The sequence below is a fragment of the Eleginops maclovinus genome, chromosome 5, assembly GCF_036324505.1.
Source record: "Eleginops maclovinus isolate JMC-PN-2008 ecotype Puerto Natales chromosome 5, JC_Emac_rtc_rv5, whole genome shotgun sequence".
Classification (NCBI taxonomy): domain Eukaryota; kingdom Metazoa; phylum Chordata; class Actinopteri; order Perciformes; family Eleginopidae; genus Eleginops; species Eleginops maclovinus.
In genome coordinates, this window is record NC_086353.1 from 18612417 (window position 1) to 18635587 (window position 23171).

Below are 23171 nucleotides of genomic sequence, written 5' to 3' on the forward strand. Positions count from 1 at the left end.
CAAGCTTCTATGTTTGAGGAATGTTCCAAAATTAGGCCTCTAATTCCCAAAATAACTATCTTATCTTCTTACATGGAATGAAATGTAGTACCTAATTTTAGCTTACGCAAATAATGACGATGCGTTGATTGTAACTAGCTAAAGATCGAGCGTGGCTAAGAGAAGAGTACTGGGCAAATGGAAATGTGAACACACGCTATTTACATTCCCTGTATGTAAAACATTCCCTGCGCCCAATCAGAGGATGTATCGGCATCTTTAATGCCACTGCTGCAAGCCTAGAGCGAAAAAGGGCAAACATCCTGGCGAATACCCAGCCGACTCTGAGGCTTCGTCTGTCCTCGGAATTCTTTCCATTAAGACACTCAGCAGCTTTTTGCTATTGACTTAAATCTATTAACCGTCATGTGTGGCTTGAGATTACTGAGATGAGGGTAGGGGGGGGCTCAAGTCTCTCTGTGCCCCACTTTGGTGACAAAGAAGCACACAGTAATGGTGGTGGAGATGTCCGTATAAAGGCTTTATTCATCTGCTGTGGCCGGTCACAAAGACACAGATACATCAGATCACAGGATTCTGGATGAAGGGATGGAGGAAGAGCGAGTCAGGACAAGCATAGTGGCACTCAACAATTTCGAGCTGGTGTAATTGAAATCAGATATGACCTTGATACTCATGTGTCATGACTACCCTTCTACTTACTTCTTACTCGTGTATCTGTGTGTATATACACGGACAGAGTTCTTGGAGTCGTAGCGAGAACCAAGAGCAGGTTTTCATTAACCTTCAGCAGTAAGAGGGCACTACCTTGACGGCTGGTTGTGCTGTCCTCTTGGTATTGTATTATAATATTCTGGGCCTATTTGCTCTGCATCTTACCTGACAAGATGAGAACTCCCTTATTAGTGAAATGGGCTGCTTCACAGGGGCCTGCCAGGTCAACTGTTCCAACCAGCATTGTGCTTAGCTGGTAGTTGATGGTGAACCTTGAAGGAACATCCATTATCAATCCCATATTGGCCATGATTTTTTGCTGGGTGATATAATGCCATGTTATTGTCGTTTGGATAGCATTTTATACCACAAATGCAATGATAATATAGTAGCACAAAAAAAATTTTCACCCTTCGAAAGAGCATAAGAGAAGAGAAGAATGATTCCTGTCTAAAAGAAAGATTTAAATACTATGAATACCACATGTATGAGTCATTGCTTTTTTAACAGCTTTAATTTAACTGAAATATATAACTGCTTGGATTTTAGTTTTTAGTTTATTTTAGTTTTACTTTATTTTCGTATTTACTTTATTTAACCATTTGTATTTATTTTAACTTTTTATGGTTTCTTATTTTGTGATTTACCTATAAAAATATGAGTTTGAATTCTGAACAAGGTGCATCTGTTTAATGAAATTAGCTGATGAATAAATAGGAACAATAAATTATAAAATGTAATTATAATTATACGTGCTAAGAAAATGTACGTAATGACACAAAGACATTTTTAGCTTAAAGCAAAAGGTTCCCTCACTGTGGACAATATGTTGAATAAAATGTCCTGTCCGTATAATTGTATCCTTTTCAACGTAATTATCTTGATAGGCCATCTTCTTGGGTAAATGCTAACTAGCTTAACATCCGCACCATTATGCGTACATACACCTACTGTATTACTGCCGCACATCCCTCTGTTATCATGGATGTACCGGCAGACCCCAGCTGCAGGGCTGGAACTCCTCTTGAAATGAGAGTCATGTTTTCTATTAGTCATCCACAAACCACTTCACCTTACATCTCTTATTTTCTGTCTGGAGGTTGATATCACTGCCTATATTGTGGTTATTTTTAAACGACGATAAGTGGCATTCGGCTTTTCACTACAGCAGCATGCTTTCGTTTTTTGTCTGATTTTCAACCGCAAACGTCGTACTGCAGAACCATGACATGGCAAGAGTTGAGGTTAGATGAGGAAAAAGAACACATTAGTCCTGAGCAGCACAAGGGAGGAAAGGAAAGGGAGGGATAATAAGGAGTGACGATGGACAGAATGTCAGGTCTGCGTTTCTATAAATAGATCACTGTCTCTACCTGATCTCTCCTTCGCTGTCTTTTTTAACTCAATTGTCATGCTGCCAGAGTCCAGAAAGTCACTGTTGACAAGGGCTGCAGCAGACTTCAGTAAACCTCACACACACTACTGCCCCCCCCATCTATAGCCTAACCTTGTGGCATAATCTCGTTAAAATCTATTAAGCAAGGCATCTTAAACTGATCCTCCTTCTTCCAAATGCGGGGAGAAGTCGCCTTCTCTGACAGGGTGAGGGAGGGAGGGAGTATAGGAAGAGGATGGTGGTGCCGCTTTGGAGTCACATGACGAATTTGTGTCTGTTGCGGGGAGCACGGGCAGCTGGCCAAAGTCATTCCTCCCTCTCCCTCCATCCTTCACTCTCTGTCTCTCTCCTTCAAACACACGCGTTAGTTAGCGGGCTAAAGCCGATTGCATGAATGTGTTTTTTTTCCCTTTGCGACTGCAGTTCCCAGCTATTGCCTCTTCAGGAGTGTCAAAATCCACATGCGTTAAACTCACGCTTTTTTGTGGTCGCTTGACCGGCATCTGCTGTCACTAACTATGTCCCTCTTGTGTTGCTTTTCCTTCAGGGACTATGGCTCCAAGCGCAAGTCGGGTAAGTCACCTGTTTTTCTTTCACTATCCATTCCAAAAGATCATTCTGTCTTTCAACTTGTTGCTCTTATAGAGCCTCTCCTTAAGATCTGAGAGGGTTGTGATTCTGCATGACGTATGACTCTCTCTGCGTCCTGTCTGTTATCCATGTGATGTCAGTGTGTGGTGTGTTTACTCGTCCCGCTGCAGGACGCTGACTTGCTATCGACTGTGTTTTGGGGTGGGTTCAAAGAGCTGTCAAGCCCCCTCCTTCTGCCTGTAGATTCACAATCCAGGGTGGGGTTTCAGAACTGCCTGGGGATGTCAAAATAGAGTTATTTTTGTTAAGAAAGACCATATTTAGTGGCAGTTTGGACATTTGAGGGATTGTTTACCACTTCAGCTGAAGTCTTAATCTGACCAATGTTTAGTATTCCTAATAATTGAATAAGAACACATGATTGAAACAGGGATACATTTGAAGGTATGTGCCTGTAAGGGGCTTTGGACTTATCCTGTGGTCTAAGTCCCTGGGTCTTAGTAGGTAAACAAAGCTGAAATACTTCCATTTGGTGCCATAATTGCCATTCAGTAGGATAACATTTACAGACATCCAACTATGAACATGGTCACCAACATGTGAATCAACAGCACTAGCCACTAAATTGATTTTCATCAAGTCATTAGCCATCTTAGCAAATGAATGGCTCTGAAAAGGTATTAGCTACAGAATAGCTGCTTAACAAAAGTAACATGTGAGTCACTAATGTATACATCTTGAAACCCTGTGTGCTTATGGCTTGGTAGGAAATATCAGTCATACCTCTTGTGAACTATTGAAGAGAAAATAGAGGAAATAGCTTGTGGTTGAATGGAAAATATGATTCTCTTGCTACCTGTGCCCTACAAGATTGTCGGGGTAAAGCAATGCAAAACTAACATATGATGTGGCCTCTTTTCAACCCTAACCCTACATCAAAAGCAAATTCCTTGTATGTATAAACATACATAGCAATGAACCAGTTTCTGATTTCTGATTCTGAAAAGTTTTTGGTCTCTCCATAGGTAGGTTAATTTTTTGAATAAAAGTCACTGTGTGCCCCAACCACAAAGAGCTGTAGCTTCAGAGGGAGTGCACTACCAGTTCAATTACGTCAACATTCCTCAAAGTGATTTGATGTCTTGGATGTTAATTACTGCTGATAAGGTAGCCTGTGTTTTATTTTTTCCTTCCCTTCCTGTGGTTTTCCAACCCTTTGTGTCCGTCAACACTGATGTTTGCGATATTTCCCAGTTGGATGCCACCCCACTTACCCAGTGATCTCTGTTACAACCTAAAGTTACATTAAGCCAGTCAGCGTTGCAACAGGCTGTCTATTTTGAAATCTTTGAACAGTTACATATTATCTGCAATATTTCTATGGATGGAAGCTGTAGGAACATTTATATTGAGAAGAGGTGTCACCATTTTTAGTTTGATTATTGTAAAGAGCCTTGTCAGGGTTGGGGAAACAGGACCCAAGTGCAGTAAATTCAAAGGGGAGGCAGGTATGGGGGTTTGAACTTAAAGCGCGCTTTATTAAAAAGCTGTTAGCAAAAATACTAAACTAGGGGAATACAGGACATCAAAAATACTTGACACATGAAGGACGGACAGGAATAGGCAGGTAACAGACGGGTAAAGGCACAGAACATGGACTTGACCAGATTGGAAACTATGACAACCGAACCCGAGACAAAAGGGTAACAGAGACTAAATATACAAGGGTAATCACAAGAAAAGATACAGCTGGAGAGGGGAGGAGAAACACAGGGGCAACAGGGGAACACAATGACGCAATCAGACACAGGAGGGAAACGTAGAGAGGAAGTGAAGCTAAACATGACACAAGAAGGCAAAACATTCCAAAATAAAGCAGGAAACAACAATCAAAACAAGGATCATGACAGAACCCCCCCCCCAAGGGGCGGATTCCAGACGTCCCAACAAAGTCCCAAAAAGTCCAACAGGGTGGGTGGAGGGGTCTGGAGGAGGGACGCGTGACCAAGGCCAAAAGGGTGGGTGGAGGGGGTCCGGAGGTGGGATTCGGGCGGACGGCCCGGGGGGCAAGGCAGAAGACGAGGCAGAACATGGACAGGGCCTGTGGCAGGGGAAACATGGGGGTCGAAGACAGGGGCGTAGACTACAGCGAGGGAACTCCGGAGGCCAAAGACAGGGGCGTAGACAGGGGCGTAGACCACGGCGAGGGAACTCCGGAGGCTGGAGACATGGGCGTAGATCACGGCGAGGGAACTCCGGAGGCCTGAGACAGGGGTGGAGACATGGGCGGAGGCAGGGGCGTAGACTGTGGCGAGGGAACTCTGGGGGCCGGAGAGACACTTCTGGACGACGGGCTATAGGATGGGCTGGAGGCCGGCGCAGGCCGCTCTGGGAACCCTCTGGAGGACGGGCAGGAGGCCGGTGGGACCGCTCCGGTGGAAAGTGAGGAGCACCTGGAGCAGGAGGCGGCAGGGCCACAGAGGAGATAACAACACAAGTCGGCGGGACCCCCGATGGGACATGAGCTTGAGTCGGCGGGACCCCCTACGGTACAGGGACATGAGAAGTAGGGACCCCTGACGGGACAGGGACTTGGGTCGGCAGGACCCCCGACAGGGCAGGTGGGACTGGAGTCGGCTGGGCCACCGACAGGACAGGAGGGGATGGAGTGGGCCAGGCCGAGGACAGGACAGGAGTAGCTGGAGTGGGCCGGACTGCAGCTGGAAGCATGGCGGCCAGGGCTGGGCCTGGAAACATGGCTGCTAGGGCCGGACCTTCAGCCGGGAACGCGGCTACTAGGGCCAAAACTTGAGCCGGAAGCGTGGCTGCAGAAGGCTTGGCTGCAGGAGGCTTGTCTGTAGGAGGCTTGGCTGCAGGAGGCTTTAAAGCAGGAGCACGGGCTGGTAGCCGGACCCTGTGCCCCTTAGCAGACTGCTGTAGGCCCCGTTGACCACCAAAGGCCAGGCGGGATCCCAAGAAGGGATTGGTGGCCGGAGGATGTCCCTTTGGGCTACATGAAAAAGTCTCAGCCATTTTGGCAACAAGCTTTTTAGCCAAGGCTTGTTGGCCACCTCCAAATGTGCCTCTATTAGGGCAGCCTCCTTGGCCCTGAAAGAGGAGGCTCCCATCCAATACCCAAAAATGCACTCAAGAGTGTATGTAAGATCAATCATACAACTCTTGGTGAGTGGAAAACACTGCTCGGTCCATTCTGGTTCGGTTGTTCTGTCAGGGTTGGGGAAACCGGACCCAAGTGCAGTAAAACAAAGGGGAGGCGGGTATGGGGATTTGAACTTAAAGCATGCTTTATTAAAAAGCTGTTAGCAAAAATACTAAACTACAGGGATACAGGAAGGTCGGACAGGAACAGGCAGGTAACATAGATGGGTAAAGGCACAGAACATGGACTTGACGACGACAACCGAACCCGAGACAAAAGGGCAACAGAGACTAAATACACATGGGTAATCAAAAGAAAAGATTCAGCTGGAGAGGGGAGGAGAAACACGGGCAACAGGTGAACACAATGACACAATCCGGCACAGGAGGGAAACGCAGACAGGAAGTGAAGCTAAACATGACACAAGAAGGCAAAACATTTCAAAATAAAGCAGGAAACAACACAAAACAAGGACCAAGCCTAAAATGATGTTATTATCAACATTATTATGGAACCTATCTACATAAACCAAACGTCATTTTTAGGTTTTAAATATATGTAGAAGTTTCACTGTTGCATAAAGTACATTATACCGTATGTTTATCCTAAAGGAAAGATAAGTGTATGTATTTTTGGTGTTTCTTTTGTGCTGTAAACCTCAGATGCTTTTGAACGCTTCCTGCTCAAAGTATTTAGTAACCATTACAACCCTTTCAGCTTCCGCTATTCACAGAGAATCCACTAGCTGTGGTAGCATCTGTTCATTTGTTTCTATATAATCATACCCATTAGAGTCTTCTTCTTTTCACTTGCCACTGTGGTTCATGCTTTGGTTTCAAAAGGTCTATTTTAAGAAATGGTTCAACACACTGCTAATTGCAGTGGGGAACAGATAAACGACCACCACATCTAAAGCTGAAAAGAAACAGAACAGCTTTTTAAGAAAGTTAAAGTTTGTTTCATTTTTCAGAAAAGCACTTGTCGAGTCACTGTAGAAATTATATGAAAAGCTTGGTTTGGCCGTGTCTTTCAGATGGAAACTATCATAACAAAGACCTTAAAGCTAATTTGTTTAAGCAGATTGGTTGGGTAGACACTGGATGATGCTGCTGTGTTGTATAGTGTTGTGGTTTTATTGACAAACGTGAATCGTCATCCTCGCTTTATGGCTTTCAGACTGAGCTGTGAAGCTCATTCATGCCAAGTATGAGATCAAGCATCTTCCAGTTGGTGAAAGCGGTGATATACCTTGTCTTCATGCTAAGCTAGGTTAATCACCTCCAGCCTCCAGCTTTATGCTTAATGGCACATGGCGTCTGAAAAGATCTGTCGGAACTTTAAATTTCTTTTGAGCTGTTTTATTATTCTGTCAGTTTGGCCAAGATGACTTTTGCTGCTTTCAACATCGGCCCTGCTGTTTTTCTATTAAATCCAAACACATTCAGTTGTTGCTGTTGGAAAAACTAATGCATCATTTCCACTGCCCCGAAGCAATTTCTGAGGAAACAGAGGAAGTCTGGAACAGCACATGTAAACTGGCTTGTTGTCTCAATATTGTGTAATATCAAGATTCACATCAGGCAACTGTGATTTCATTTCAAGACGATGTGACTAGGGCTGCAAAATGGATTAAAAATCCACAATTTGTAATATCCAAATCGCTGTGAAACGTTAGAGTAACACCTTTTTTTGAAAGGGCACTTCCATATGATAATTCAAAACAATAGTTAGTCTTTGCAGCCTCTTAAAATAAAGCTAACTCTTAATCCTCAGTGAGTGAGGGAACATAGATGTGAGACAACTTGTTTTGCCTGACATAGGGTCATGGAAGGATAGGGAGTTTCAGGGTCACAGTTTGGACTCCCCCAAACAGTATGCAGATGGAGCTTGTACTCCTCCATGTGAGGGCCACATTGAGAGGGCTCGGAGGAGGGGGGGGTGAGTGACTGTCAGACAGGCGCTAGTTTGTTTACGTGGCACAATGGATAAGGTTTCAGATTGACGTATTTACATGGAGGTGGGCTGTGTCTTAATGTGTGTGTGTTTTTCCAAGTGCAGTAAGTGGACAGGGGCACCGTGGTTTCTTATTTTATTTCTTCATTTCCATTTTAAGAAAATATTCCACAGCATAGTCAAGAAAATAAAATACATAAAATGACAATCCACAAAACAGAAGAAGGGGTAACAATTACTTTTACAAGATCCTTCCTTTTTAAATCTATGAGGTTATCATCTTTGAAACAATTCCCTGTAATTATTGCTCCTATTGTTGTAAGGAAAACAATCTTTTGTTTTTCTGGTGTTTCAAGTAGTAGGATAAATGAGGTTTTATTTCGGGATAAAAACACAAGTTCTTTTATAAATATTTCCAAGAAGACGCCAAATATATGACTATGGGTTGCCCTCTGCTCACCGCATTCTCTCTAGCTTTTTGAAGCTACATTTGTCTTGTATTTGCTATGCATTTGGGGTGTCTTATTTAATTAGAATCTTCCGTGTGTGTTTTTACACATCTGTGAAGCTGTCCATGCTAATCAGCATCTTGTTTTTAGCATCAGGAGCTCCTCTATCCATAGACACATTTATTTGACACTTACACCCTCCATTACCTGCCTCTATATAACAAGCCATGAGAATAAAACCATCCTGTGTTGACTTTTACACATTTACCATCCAATTGAGCATTTAATTGTAGTAATAATAATGTCAGTCCACTCTTATCACATCATCCTAATGTAACGTGAGTATTGATTTAGGCTGAAAAAATTGCTATTGTCTTTCCAATCTTTATAGCCATGAAGCAAAGTAATCTCTCTATGGCAGAGGAGTGAGACTTCTTCATGAGGGGGTGACGGTATCTGTGGCCGCTCTATTAAATCTAAAGGGGAAAGGTGAATAGGGTACAATATAGATCACCAGTCTCGCATAAAGATACATACTTTTGTTTTTTTTATAAATAAGGCTTAATCCTATTAAATATGTTGTAATTAGCACACATTCCCGCAACATAAATCAGAAAATTGGATAGAGAAAATGTTTGTTTTTCGTTTGTTCGCATCATATCATAGAGTCAAAGGATTTAGGTGAGGGAAGTTTGGATATCTTTTTGTCTCACTCTGTCGACAGCTTTAATAAAAGAACATTTTTCACCATGTTTTAAGAATAAAATGTGATATAAATCAGACTATGAGTGATATATCAACAATGCCTCTGTAAAATCCTTCAATGTAGATAGAAATTAAACTAGAAAGTTTTCTGTATTTAAATGCTACCGAAGTGGAGATTTCTGTATGTGACAAAAAAACATCACCCTAAAATGTGTATTGTAAAATTCCATACAATTTGCAAGACGCTGGAAGTTAATAGGTTAAAAACGATTGACTAATAATGTAGAATTCATCATGACAGTAACCCAGTCAATTGCGTAATACTAAAATGTGGTGAATTTAGGAGAAACCCTAAGAAACAAAGGGACACATTTAGTTAATAAACACCTATCTCAAAATTTTAATTTCATTGCTAATGGCTACATTTTGCCAGCATTGTGTCAAGGTTAAATCAGGGCTCTTCAACCATTGCTCTTTGGCCACTCTGTTTGCAAACAAATGTCATTTGTCACCGCAAACGTTAGTGTCACAGACAGGGATGAACTCTCTGTTGTTCTCCCCTCTTCTAGCTAAACGCTGTATCAATACTAGTTAGCTTCTGCCTGCGGTTTGACATTGTTAGCGTCGGTGTCACTTTCGGTCGCTGCTCTTTTCACAGGGGTCCATCAATACTGGTTAGCTGTAATTTTTTATTGGTCGCCTTTGTCTAGTTGTCAGCTGATAAGAGTTTATTATTCAAGACCCTGACTGTTTGAGGGTACTGGATACATTTTACTTTGGGTATGCTAACCAGCTAGCGCCATCTTGAGGCTGCAGTTTCAGTTTGGCTGTTTTCTTAGAATGAATTTCCCCTTTTTTTGTTTTTGTACGGAAGACTCAGGGGTACAAAGTGACTACATAGTGTTGATGCTAACTGTCTTAAATGTGCATGTGTAATTTGGAGTTTCAGTGACATCATTTGTTTCTCCATCTTCACCTTTCCCCACTTTTAACCTTGCCTTTCACTCTCTTGTCTCTATCTCTCACACCTTGTAAAAACACCCGCCTGATTACAGAGTCTCATGGCAGCCCAAAGCCAAATATTTTCTCTGTCTTTTACTACTTAGATGTTTTCAAAGTTTTGTAGTCCAGGTGTTAGTAAGGGAATTTATTTATGCACATTTGCAATGCAGCTTTAGCAAAGGCAATATCAGTTTGTCTGTCTGTGTGCAGAAATTCATGGTCCCCAGAGGATTGAACTTTCTGTGGTTTTCATGTAGTGCCATCATCAGGTCAATATTTAATGTCTGTCAATACTTTTATGAAGTTTATGAATACCTTTCTACATAACGAGTTCCGTTACTATGGCTTTGAATGCCAACATACTAAACAATAAGTGATTATAGCTCGACTGATACTGAATATTCAGGAGTATAACAAATTTGACATGAAACGCATCCTTTGTTGTTTGTATTGAAGAATTTTGACCAAGAGATATCGTCTTTACACCAAGACAAATTCCTCATTTGTGTTAACCTACATGGCAATGAACCTGTTTCTGATTCTCATTCTGATTTCTAAAACTGGACATTTTACACCCTCTGGAGGACCATAGGGTCATGTTTCTGCAGCTTCTTGCTAATTTCTTTGGCCGACTTACCCACTGATATAATCTACCTGCTGATTTAGTAGCATGGCTAATACATTTCTGTAGACCCTTGTTAATTGTTGTTTCTCAAAGCATTCCCCTTAAAGTACTCATGTGTTTTTATTTGTATTATTTAAAATTAATACCTTTTTTTTTGCGCTGGGGATCATTACAGGTGTTGCTTTGTATAGGAATTTGTAATTGTGGCTTTTTTGATGTCCCTTAAATTGACCTGACTTTAAGGCATATCGCTGCTGTCCACAGGAGAGAAGATTGGGTACAAATGAATTATTTAGAATATGATTTTGTGATTTTAAGCCTTGGAATATTAATACAAGGGAACCAAGCAGTTTACCAGGCTTTAGAGATTATACAAGTTCAAAGTCAGGGAAACATCAACAGTGTGTTTGGAAGCACTTCAACAAAACCAGGGAGTGTATCTTTAAAGTTTCAGCATCAGCTAGTTTGTTTGATCTCCAAAGATGCAGAAATACCATAAAGTTTCGTAATTATGCGGAACAGTTTGAACAGAGAGATATCCTTAATGTCCTCAGGCTGCTGGTCTTAGCTTGTTAATGGACTGTAGTTTTTGGATGTGTGCGATGATCTCAGCAACAGGAACTTTTCTTTCAAAATACAATCTACGAATCCGCTGAACTGAAAAAACAAGATAGATGGTTAATAAGCCCCTCCAATCCAAACCTAGAGGAATGACTTTAGAGAGGCCATTTTTCACCGTCCCTAGGCCCTCAATTGCGAGGTAATGGAGACGTTTGGGGTCAGAATTCTAGGAAAATTACCCACAGCAGGAAAAGAACAGAGAAAACACTGCTGATTCTCCTGCTTTATGGCGTCATCACCCAAACCTGAAAGGAATTATTCATCTGTATGTGTGTCTAGTTGTATGGAGGGGGTTGGTATGGAGGGCCCAGTGTTGAGTTAATATCAATCAGATGTTGAGCGCTACACTGAGAGTGGCCTGGTGGGTAATAATCACGGTAGGGCGTTAGAGAGCAGGGTTTGACCCTGGCTGACCCTGGACCAGCCTGTATGGCTCCCTCAGGGGCCAACATCAATCCAGCAAATCTCCTGAGGCTCTGGTGGGTAGCGAGAGGGGATTTAGCTTTTATTATCTCACGTGAGCCAACGGAGAGGCGCTGTCGGCCTCGCAACAGGGGCAGCGCTCGCCAGGATCATGGAGTATCAAACTTGGTCTCTTCAAAAGACGAGTTGATTATTTAGAAACCCGCCCTGTTTTCACATTGTTAAATGTTAAGCAATTTCCAGGGGTTTCAATGTTTTTCATGGATCCTAGAGTGATTAAACTAGGAGTACTTGTTTAATGCTAATCATTTCAGTTATGGTGTGTTTAGCCAGCCTGCCTCTGGAGCATCCAGTTTAAAGTTTGTTTGAAAGAGAACCTCCCATTCTGCTTGTTTTCACTAGAAAAGTCCACATGCTCTTGATGATGATCTAAGAACATGTAAGGTCAGCTCCTTTTTCTCCTATGGTAAAATGCCTGAAGGTTGAAATATGTTTGCTGTTTTCCACACGTAACAACTAATATTTTCCAATGAAAATCTCTTGAAACAAGATTGGTTACATCCAACTAAGTGAAGTGCTATGAAAAAAGATGATATTAAAGAGGCACTATTCTGCTTTTAGGAGTTTTCCCTTTTCTTTAGTGTGTTATATAGGTTTGTGTGCATGTGAATGCTCTGCATAGGCTGAATCTCAAAGTTCCCTCAAGTGACATCACTATGTAACACTTGCGCTTCTATTGGCTAGCACTCCAACACATTGTATGTGATAGGCTACGGGGCAGGACATCTCTTAGCAGTTGACTCACAACAGAGCAGGCCAGCTAACCAATCAGAGCAGACTTGGCTCTGGTTTCAGACAGAGGGTGAAAAGAGGTGCTGCAGCACAGGCAGTATGAGAAAAATAAAGACCTTTTTTAACATCTAATCGTGTAAACATGTCACAGTGGCTCAAAATACAAATATGAACCTGAAGCATAATATGTCCTCTTTAGGTCCAAATGAATGTCTGCTGTACATGATAATGGATATATCTCGTAATGTTGTAGAGGACATTCCTTTAGAGTTAGGGTTTCTTTTGTTTTCAGTGACCTGCCCTGCCCTGAACCTGTTCCAGTTCTTTCATATTGTGACCTTTTTTTTTGAACAATAAAATATTATTTGGATCTCAAATAATTCTTTCGATCGCGGCTTCCTTGAGACAGCTTTACCTGTTGCACTCCAAATTTTCTCCCTGTCTTCTCTTATGCATGGCGTTTAATTTCCTGGTTGGGGGCTGAGATGTTTTTTTGGAGAAGGGGGGCTGTAGTGTCCGGAATGACTTAAGAAGTAGCTGACGCCCGTCCCAGACATTCCAGGAGGTCCAGATAGAGGGATGGAAGAAACAGAGAAAGATATGAAGAGGTGGAGGAAAGGCGATGTTGGGGAGGGTGGAGCGAGCGTCTGAAGGAGGAAGGGTTGGAGAGTTGTTACCAAAACATTGTCTAGTCTCTTGCCCTCAGATGCACTTTATTGTCTTCAGCATGAAGAAAATACAGAGCCAGGACTTTGATGAATAGACCTTGGATCCAATCTATCCGTATATTTTGTTTTCAGTAGATGCTATGAAGGTGTGCTTCACCATACTGTGGCTTCTGCATGCTGTCAAACTGAATAATCTCTCTCTGCTTCTCTCCTTCCTTCTCTCCGTCTGCAGTATGGATGTACGGCTTTACAGACAGCCCGAGGAAAGAGGCCTCAGGTAGCCTTATGTGTCTATGTCAACATGTTAAATATGCATGCACCACTGAGAGCGGCAGCTTCATCCCCTTTTCCTTTTTTTTTTAGTTTATTTCATTTCACACTTTACTCTCGACATCTGCTTTGCATGCGCTGTCCACAGCCTCTCCTTCCACCCGTCTGCTTGCATTAAGCCTCTCTCTGCAGTCTATCCATCCATCCTGCAGAGCTGCTTGGCCAACAACAGCTGGGCACGGTGCCAGGGGGCCAGAACTTGAACTTTAGTTCTGCATGTGGCAAAGCGCCTTGGACTGAAATGAGGTGTCAAGTCTGGTTCTTTACATTTGTCTGCATCATGGCTGTAGATCCCTGCCTGTGACCTCATTCAACTGTGGTTGTACAGTATCGGAATGATGAGTCGAGAGCAAAGAATCGTACCTATTGCAAATCGTCCTAGGGAATAACCTTTTTTCTCTCTCCGATAAACGACAAAAATACGATCACTTACTCGCCCATCTGGTGAACATTTAACCAATGTTCTTCGAGACGCTTAACTGTAATTGAGGCTTAGCTAAAGACAGACACAAATATGTTGTTTCCTTCTTCCATCAACGTGTCAGTACTATTTAGGAATAACAAAGATAAATCCCTTTTGAACAGACTCAGTCAAACAAAATAAAGACCATATTTCAGGAACTTGGAGGAAACAACTACCCTGATCTCAGCAAGAAATCTTGTGCCATAAAAGTATTGGAATATGGAAAAGCAGTACGTAACAGGTCTTTAGGATTCATGCTATTTCTCCACAAGGTGTGGTTGCCATTACAACAGTGTAAAGTGTTTAAATAGCTGGATCTGTGCTGCTTTATTACCTCAGGCTGACTTTGATTGCTCCCTGTACATAGGCTGCTTACGTTCTCTGCAACATGTTCCTTTTCTTTATTCCGCCTCCGGGGAGAACGCTAAAGAAAGACAGAGATGAATGCCCAGCCTGAGCCAGTGGGGAGCTGAAGTTATGAGCCTTCCCTGCCTGTTTATTTGTGTAACAACATGTAGGGATGCTTAATTGTGTTTTAAGCACTGCACAAAAGCTTTAGCTATTCTCCCATGCTGCCTAAATACATGCATTGCAACCTGTTTCAGTCTCATAAAACTATTACAAGTCCTCTGTCAAGATATAGCACTCACTTGGACTTTATGTTTCCTTTAGATTTTTAAGGACACTGGCATCTAATCTGCAGGATTTGCACAGCCTACCACGTACAATTCATGTTCAAGGTCCAATCCCAATGACAAAACGACAACGATGCAGCAGCAGAGAATTCCTCGTCTCAGATGCAGTCGTAAATGGGAATATGGAGAAATTTGCTGACAAAGAATGCTTCGTTTTTTTTATTCTCAGTCGCAGTAATTAGCCAGCGTTTGTGTTTTGCTTATCAAAGACTGTGCGTGAGTTCTGTTTTGTGTAATTGCTGGTGCTGACAGGCCCTTTTCTCTTTATCTTTTTAACATTAGGTGAAGAATCTTCCATATCTCTTTGCCAACATGTGTCTTTTTATGTCGGATAGATTTTAGCATCCTTCTAGCAAGCCAGGGATTATTTTCTTTAGGATAATAGTGCATTGCAGGAGAAGTTTTTAAAAAGCCGAAGTTAAAGTGGACAGAGTTCAACATGATTAGCTTTCTTTCTGAGAATAAATGAGATTTTCTGGTGGAAGGAATGGGTTAAAGATAGGAGGCAAAGGAAAAACAGGTAGCCTGGGTCTACATAAAGTTCATAACAACTTAATAAACAGTAGTTTATCCGTCTACCAAACACTTCTACCTATAGTGCAGGAATGATGGTTCTATACCTGGCAACCTCAGGTTTTGTGGTCTGAAGCCCGATGGTGTTTTTCTCTAGTAAATATTTACAGCACATTCTGTTTCTAATTAAACAAATGAGATTCATCATGTTAATCACTGAGCTTTAGATGCGTTTGAAGGCATACTGTATGTAGTTTTCCCTTTTAGATTAAATGCTTATTCGATATTCTTCCCTCACATATGAGAAATTCCTTTCAAAAAAGTAACTTAAATCCAGTTTTTTTGTTTTTTAATACATTTAATTTAAAGACATTTAATTGATCTTGGTACAACTGTGGTCCAATCTTGGTAATTCTGTCCTGGAGACATAAAAAAGTATTTGAAAAAAATCGATGACATACATTGACGTGGTGGGGCACTTCTGACTCATGGACATTTTTTTTTAGAAAGGAATATGGTTTGTGTAGTGCGAGATCACATGAGGTGTTACAGACTGCTTTATTTGTCTATTCTATGGGTCAATGTCCAATATTCAATAGAGCCATGCGAACTCCTGCATTTGTCCAGTTGTGAAGAGGCCATATTCAAGCGAACTTGTGAAGTTGCTTGTTGACAATGGTATTTCAAATCTCATGTGCTAATGTTTAAAGAATGACTTATTAAATAAACAATTGGCATCCAAAGTTTATGGTTGCAGTAAGTAAATCAATAAATGACAACATTCTGAAGTTTTTTTATTTGGGGTGTAAGTGGATTCATTTGATTATGTTTTATGATCAGCTGTTGGACACTAATTTGACTTACTCACGCTAGGGTTACGGGAATCATAAAATGGATTAACCCGCTGAGCAAATTTTTTGACTGACTTATGATTAAACAAGATTAATTTATTTGTCAGTATGTATAAATCTTCTGTCCATGATCACATCATTGATACCCAGAACACAACAGGATGTGAAGCGTAATCTGCGTGGGTCGTCTCTCTGTGGCCAAACAAGCCAATGATAAAGTCTTCAAGTCAGGCTCAGATCAGATCAGCACCACGTGAACTCAGTAAAATAAATCACGGCTGGTAATGAAGCGGTTAAACATCAGAGAGAAGGGGAGAGAGAAAACCGAGTGGCCTAACCCCAACTTAAATGCTTTCTTCTTTTGTTTCACATAAACATGGACCCAGCCTCCTTCCCTGTTCCTCTCTCTCCCCTTCTCTCTCGTCCCCTCATATGTTTCTATTTAAGGCCAGCAGTGCCGACTACCATGATTGGTGTGTTCGCCCCCCCTCCCGACCCGCCGGCCAACGGCTGCCTCCCAAAGGCAGTGGAGGGGAGGCCTTTCCTCTCAACCGCACTGTTGATTTTCCACAGGGAAACTTCACCATTCTTCCACTCATTTGCTCCCCAGTCTTCCCCTCCTAACTTTAGCAGCTCCTCTAGTTGTTCTTTCTCTTTTCACTTTTTTTTGGATCTTTTAAGTTTGGTCATGGATCTACTTTAGGTGTGAGATGCAGCCCCCGCACATATTTTCATCCCGTTCCCTCCTTTTGTTTTGACTCCTTCCAATGCTCCTCTGTCCTTTGCTGTGGGCCGGGGGTCGACTCACCTATATGGCCAGACGTTTGGGACTATGCAGCCAAGTCTTAAGGTCGCGTTCTGATTGGTCAGGGAGGAACAGCGGCAGGCAGCGGTGGTTGGCCGATGGCGGCGTACCGGGTGCACGGGGGCAGCAGTGTAGTTGGTTGCGGTGGACGATCTCGAGGTGCCACGGCTGGCAGGTGGCTGACAGCTTGTTTCTTCCCCTCAGGGATTGACAGCTCGGAGCCCATGGTGCTGGAGCAGTACGTGGCCGTGGCCAACTACGAGAGGCAGGAAAACTCCGAGATCAGCCTCAAGGCCGGCGAGACGGTGGACGTGATTGAGAAGAGCGAAAGTGGTGAGTGGACTTTTGTTTTGCTTTTGTGCCAAGCATGCTTCATTGAACTCTGACAACCATCCATAACAGAACATGAGAAGTCGGAAGAAAAACGTAGCTTTGTTTAATGTGACATGTTAGAACATTTGGTTTGTTTCTTCCTGTTTGTATCGCCCCCTGTTTGAGTACACATTAGAAGCATAAACATATTCTGCACATACACAGAGAGACATGCTCACTCAGCACTTTCTCCTGATTTTACTCCCTCCTCCTCTAACCTCTTTGTCCGCACGATTCCCCTCATTGCAGCCTCCCTCCCGCTCCCCTGCTCTCCCTCAGTCTGTCTCCTCTTGTCCCCATCTCCCCATCTCCCAGCTGGGCCTTGGCACCACCTGGAGGTTCTGTTTGGTTAGGGTTGCCTTTTGCTGTTTGAAACTTCAATCTCAAGTACATTATGAAGTTATGTATAGGACCATTTTCAACTAAACAAGTTCTAATTACAATGAATGAGTTAATTTAGTTGATTTAATTGAGCTTTCAAAAATGCAAACGCACAAATTAAGATGTTGTGTTTATCAGAGAATAGCTTATCCAGTTACTTGAAAATAAAGCATCTAGCATCAAAAGGCATACACAATTACTAATCAACTACTAAAGAAGTTTTGGATGGCTGGACCAATCAAAGGGGGGAAGGCCTTTTATTTCTTTTTTCAGCTGATGATAAGATGATGGAAGTAGAAATCTTTAATTGGATGAACCGGGAAGCTGTGGCGCGGTGGGTTAGTGCTCTGATCTTCGGATCAGGGGAGCGCTGCATGGTTCCATCCCCACTGCAGTCAGCATGTTGTTGTGTCCAGGGGAAAGACACTTAACCCCAAATTGCTCCTGTAGGTATTGCCCACAGTATTGAATGTATGTAAGTCGCTTTGGATAAAAGCGTCTAACAAGTGAGATGTAATGAAATGTAATGAACCGGGGCCAAAATATGTAATCTGACAATAATGTAGATACAGTAACTTCCAGTATGCACAAAGTGAGCTACAGTGACACTGCAAATCAAGTGAACACTGCTAGTATTTGCATCACAAAAAAAGCAGGCCTTCACTATTTACCTTTCCTCCTCACTGTCGAATCCTCTGTGTAGCAATCCCAGAGCTGAATTTGATTTTCCATACAAGCATCTACTGACAGCCAGCAGCTTGCACAACTCAAGATAGCTCAGCAGAAAGCTTGGCCCTGTCTTTATCCCCTCTCTTATCTTTACACTGATTATGTGTGTCTATTCATTTGCTTTCAGATATATCGTCTTGCACATCTTTAACTGATTACGTGCCTTGATGAGCCTTTCTGTCATTTCGCCGTCTCTTTGTATGAGTCACATTTCACTCGGTGCTATTCTAATTTTTCCCCTGCCAGGAGAAATGAAATAATTGTTAAATTAAGTTTTGACAGAATAAAGGAATTGCATGGGAAACTGTTTCTTTTGTGATGTGGCTTTTGGACAGAGGAAGTCGATGTCTTCTCAAGATTGAATCCAAGGACGTGGATGTCTTCATTTCCTGCTCTCTTTTCAGATTTGTTATTTGAGGTTTTCAAATGTCAAGTGTCCCTGTCAACTCTTAACTCAAGGGGAAATTAATTTTTCTCATGCAACTTTGAATACCAGAAACTCTTTGGAGTGATTCATTATTGAATGCTTTGTTTGATGCATATTCATAATTGTGCCTTTGCTGCACAGCCGTTCCCCTCTGTGATCCCTTTTCGGAAAATCTGGCCTGACAGCATCTGCTCACCAGACCCATCGGAGAGAACTCCACTTTCAATGTTAACATTTAACATAATTCAAAGCACTTACAGCAATATGAGCAACTTATGAACTCAGAGGAACTTTTACCAAAGACGTTGATATGTAGAGCTGTCGTCATTTACTGGGCCTACGAAGTGGAGCAACGGCCATGGTGATGATGATGACATCACTCGCAGGCTGTGCCAAGACAAACACATCTGAGAGCTGGTATAATATCCCATAACCCCCTTCCCGCCTCCAAGGCTTTACTGCTGCCTCCTGTTCTGCATGTGCTTACCTCCTTTGACGTTTTTTATGTCGAGACACTGAATTTCTGTAAATTAGAGCTTATTTTTGGTATATCTCAGTGTTTATGTGTGAACAGGGTACCGTGATGTGGTGTAGTCTTCTCAGAGCAAGGCTGAAATCCATATTTTACCTGCTTTCTTCTTAAAAATGCAGATTTTTGTCCACCACACATTGAGCACAGATGGTATCATAGATTAATATGCTGTTTCTCATTCCAGCACAGAGTATTTCAAGCAGTTTTTAAGTGTCTGCAGGCTTGACCCTATATCATTATGTGTTCGACTCCATAGTCGGATGTTGTTGTTTTGTCCCTGTGAGAAGTTATTGACCTTTGTAGTCTAGACCCAGCTGTTTGGTTTTAGCTACAGTGTCAAGAACATGCATTATCATAGTGAAAACTGGGTAAATTATGAGCTATATGTGAGGCAGGGGTTGGTGTGTATGTGGATAAGTGTGCGTGGGTGGCCATGTCCCTCGAGGTTGACTTCTGGGTCAACATATCTTGGCACAAGTGTCTTGCAATTTAGGATCTGCTATCTAGTAGAGTGAGATTTATGAAGCACCAAGAGGTTGGGGGTGGACAGGCCAGAATGGTCCCTGAGAGGGTAGAGGCCCAAGTCTGGGCCACGTTCCTGATTTCTCTGGTTCCTTCTCGGACATGGGAACCATAGATTATCTAGAGAGACGAAAGTCCCAGTAGGGAACAAATCAACATCTTATGAGATTAACTAAGGAGAGAAATAAGGCCACAGACCTGTTTCAGATAGTGCTTTAATTCTGAAGTCCGTATTGGAATACCAGATGTTGAACATGGCGGTCAATCATTTGTAGAATGCACAAATATGCGCAAATAACATGCTGGTACTCGGTTGGTACAATATTCACCATCTCAGAGTAGTGGGTTGAAACAAAGTACAACTATGGCAGATTAGGCTGTCATTATTTTTGCAACTTTAGAAGACATAAAAGTTTGTTAGTCATAAACTAGTAATTTCACTTCATAGGTGGACATTCAAAATTCAAGGCAAACAAGTCTGAAGTTGTTGAGACATTTCCCTCAGAGGAAAATCATTACAATACCAGTGTCTTTAGGATTCATCGTCTCTCTTGTGACCATGGATACAAATATCAAATTACTGTACATTGCAATACACTAGGGAGTTGGGTTATTTCATTCTTGGCCATAGTCGTGGACCAATAGACAAACGGACATTGTAATCCCTATAATAATGTCTATTTCTGAACACCTTTTGGTTAAAATGATGGATTTGGTAGAGACCTTTTCCTATGGGTCCTTTATGGTACAGGTCCCTTTTTTTCGGATAGGACATTATTTATGTAGGATGTTTTTTTTTTCTTGATCAAGAACTCTACTTTAGTTATCTAAAGAATGTACAGTATGCACATTACATTTTGGTGCTTTGGCATGTTGTGTCCTTCCACTCTGTGGCCACAGTGACAGATATACTCTATGTAGAGAAAAAACAGCCTTTTTTTCCATGTTTCATCAGCCAAGACTAATGGATATACCAGGAGGACCTTAACACTAAACTGCAAACAGGATCCTTTGGGTTATTGTACCGCCCAAGCCACATCACCAGACAGAGAAGCCACTTGCTCAAATATCTTGGTCCTCCTTGCTGCCAAGTTTCAGGGAAATTCATGTCACAGTCGATTTAAAAAGATGAGATTGATTGGTTTACCTTTCTCTATACTTACCTGGACATGTTACGAAGCGTGTGATCTGCTGGAATATTAATTCTCTTTTTTGGAAAAGGATAACAATAATGCTTTTTTGTGGTCTAAAGTCAGAAATAGCTATGGTCTACTTGAAAACATAAAATACATATCTGAGTGATTTGATATTGCTTGTTAGGAGGTTCTAATGCTGTTTGAGGGAGAATGAAAGCCAGATGTTTTGGCAACATTTACGACAACACCTTTGCCAGTGCCCAGGGCATCACTCAGTCCAACCCATAATGCTTTTCTAATGGTTTTTGTGCTCTGCTTGGTCTATCTCCAGGCTGTTGTGCAGACCAGCTTCATAAGGAGAAAGTTTCAAACTCAAATTTAGTATCAGAACCTCACATTGAATTAGATCATTTGCACTGAAATCTCTAGTTTTTAAGTTCATTTTTATTGATTACTGTTTCGGAATGACACCACTAGCCCAATTAAGAAAACACAGATTAATAACATAGTCTATAAAACCGTTGTAAAATAAATACTAAACACTTAACTGCATAATAAATGATATTAACGGTGGAAAAACAGAGTTTGAAGAGGAGGTTTTGCATAGAAGTTTTTATGACATACCCTTTGCCTTAGGCTGTCAAAAGTACCTGAATTGTTTAATCAAGGTGTTCTGAGGGCTAGTTTAAAGGATGTTCTGGATCAGAGAGAGCTGTGTTGGACAGAGTTCACATAGAAGGCTTGAGGTGAACATTAGCATTGCTTTCAGGCTATAAAACAGACATCCAGCATCAATCAGATTGGTACGTCTTTAGCCAAGAGATAGCATTCTCACACTGCTGCTAACATGTTTGAGCTGAGTTGACCCTACGGCAGTAAGAACGTTTTTGAAGCCGAGCTCAGAGAATCTGGAGTTAGCAGAGGCTCAGGGGAGCAACTTTTAGGGTTCAAAACATCATGTTTCAAGCAAAGACTTTTTTGCATACACGGGTTCTGTATTTTGTTTTAATGAGGGTGATGCAAACACATTTAACAGAGGGAGGGCTAATGCAGGGGTTTAGCTTGACCCTACTGAACGTGATGTGTAGTCAACACTGGTTATTAAAGGCCCGCCAATGGCTATCCCCCTTCACTTGTAACAAACCTTGCTCAGTAACAAGACCCCGGCGTTTTATGAAAACTTCAACCAGGTAACATGAGCTTCAAACTGGGATGTAATGCTTCCATCTTACAGTGTCAATAAAGACCAGAACCTTGAAATTGGCACTGACTTTCTTGTAAGAAACGGCAAAGAAGGGACTGGTTGCCTCCTCATGTAACCTATTTTTAACTTAAGACGTGCTTTGAAGTGTCCTTAAGTGGTTTTCCACCCCAAAATCTAATCCTTTGAAACAGAATCTGCCTTTGTTTGAGAGGTAGTTGTAAAAAATGGTTCATGTTTAAGGGCAGTTAAATATTTTGGACAATACAAACCCCTCAGATAGTTGTGGATGGTTTATTGTTTATTACCCATTGTAAGTTGAAATTTAAGATAAATGGAGGAAACTAAGAAGTCTCCTGGATAACTCGAACATACCATAGTTAACTGTTCACATTTGTGGGCATTCAACTTGTAAAGCAGCATCCCCAATAAATACCCTTGCCTAAAATATTTGTTTCACTATTGACATTGTGGCCGATAAATGTATGGATTTCCACTAACTCACCCTATCGTTTGGCTGTTGGTGAGATGATGAGCTGATGAGATATGTGATATTAAAAAGGGAGCAAGAGAAAGTGCCAACAGAAAACCTTTTTGGTAAAAAGCTGTAATCGCAGCTAATTCTAGAAACGTGACCCAGGAAAGTCACCACGATCTTATCATCTCAGTGTGTCAACTATTGGATCAAAGGGATATTTTTAAAATGTTGATGACAAGGGTAAGGGTTAGGCTTAGGGTTAGGGTTAGGGTTGGAAAAGCATTGCCTATGTTAAAGATAACACTGCAAGTGATTTCACAGCTGCTTTTTCGACAGCAACAATTGTTGTGCTGCAAATTCAGCGATATTCTTTTTGACTCTCCCCATCTGCTCACTCGGCAGAAAGGTAAGACGGCAATTCAATACGTTGACCTGAAAAGCAGATCTGTGTTCTTGCTCCTGCCGCTCTCAAGGGCATGTGCTACTAATTAAAGACACTAAGAGGAAGAAACAAGGATAACAGTGACCTTGTGGGCTTTCCCCCCCCCCCCCCCCAACTGAACATCACATTTCTAACAGACAGTATTATATCTGACGAACCCTAGTGACGATTGCAGAATGACGAAAGTGTGCTGTG

The 23171-nt window shown here is 41.9% G+C and overlaps 1 protein-coding gene across 1 annotated transcript in view; it reads left to right on the forward strand.

Annotated features, from left to right (window-relative positions):
* Positions 1–23171, forward strand: part of sh3pxd2aa (SH3 and PX domains 2Aa) — a 103829-nt gene that overhangs the window by 47484 nt on the left and 33174 nt on the right. Inside the window, exons 6-7 of the mRNA XM_063884133.1 lie at positions 2658–2683; positions 16961–17089. Coding sequence (XP_063740203.1) covers positions 2658–2683; positions 16961–17089 — 155 coding nt within the window. The remainder of the gene's footprint in view (positions 1–2657; positions 2684–16960; positions 17090–23171) is intronic.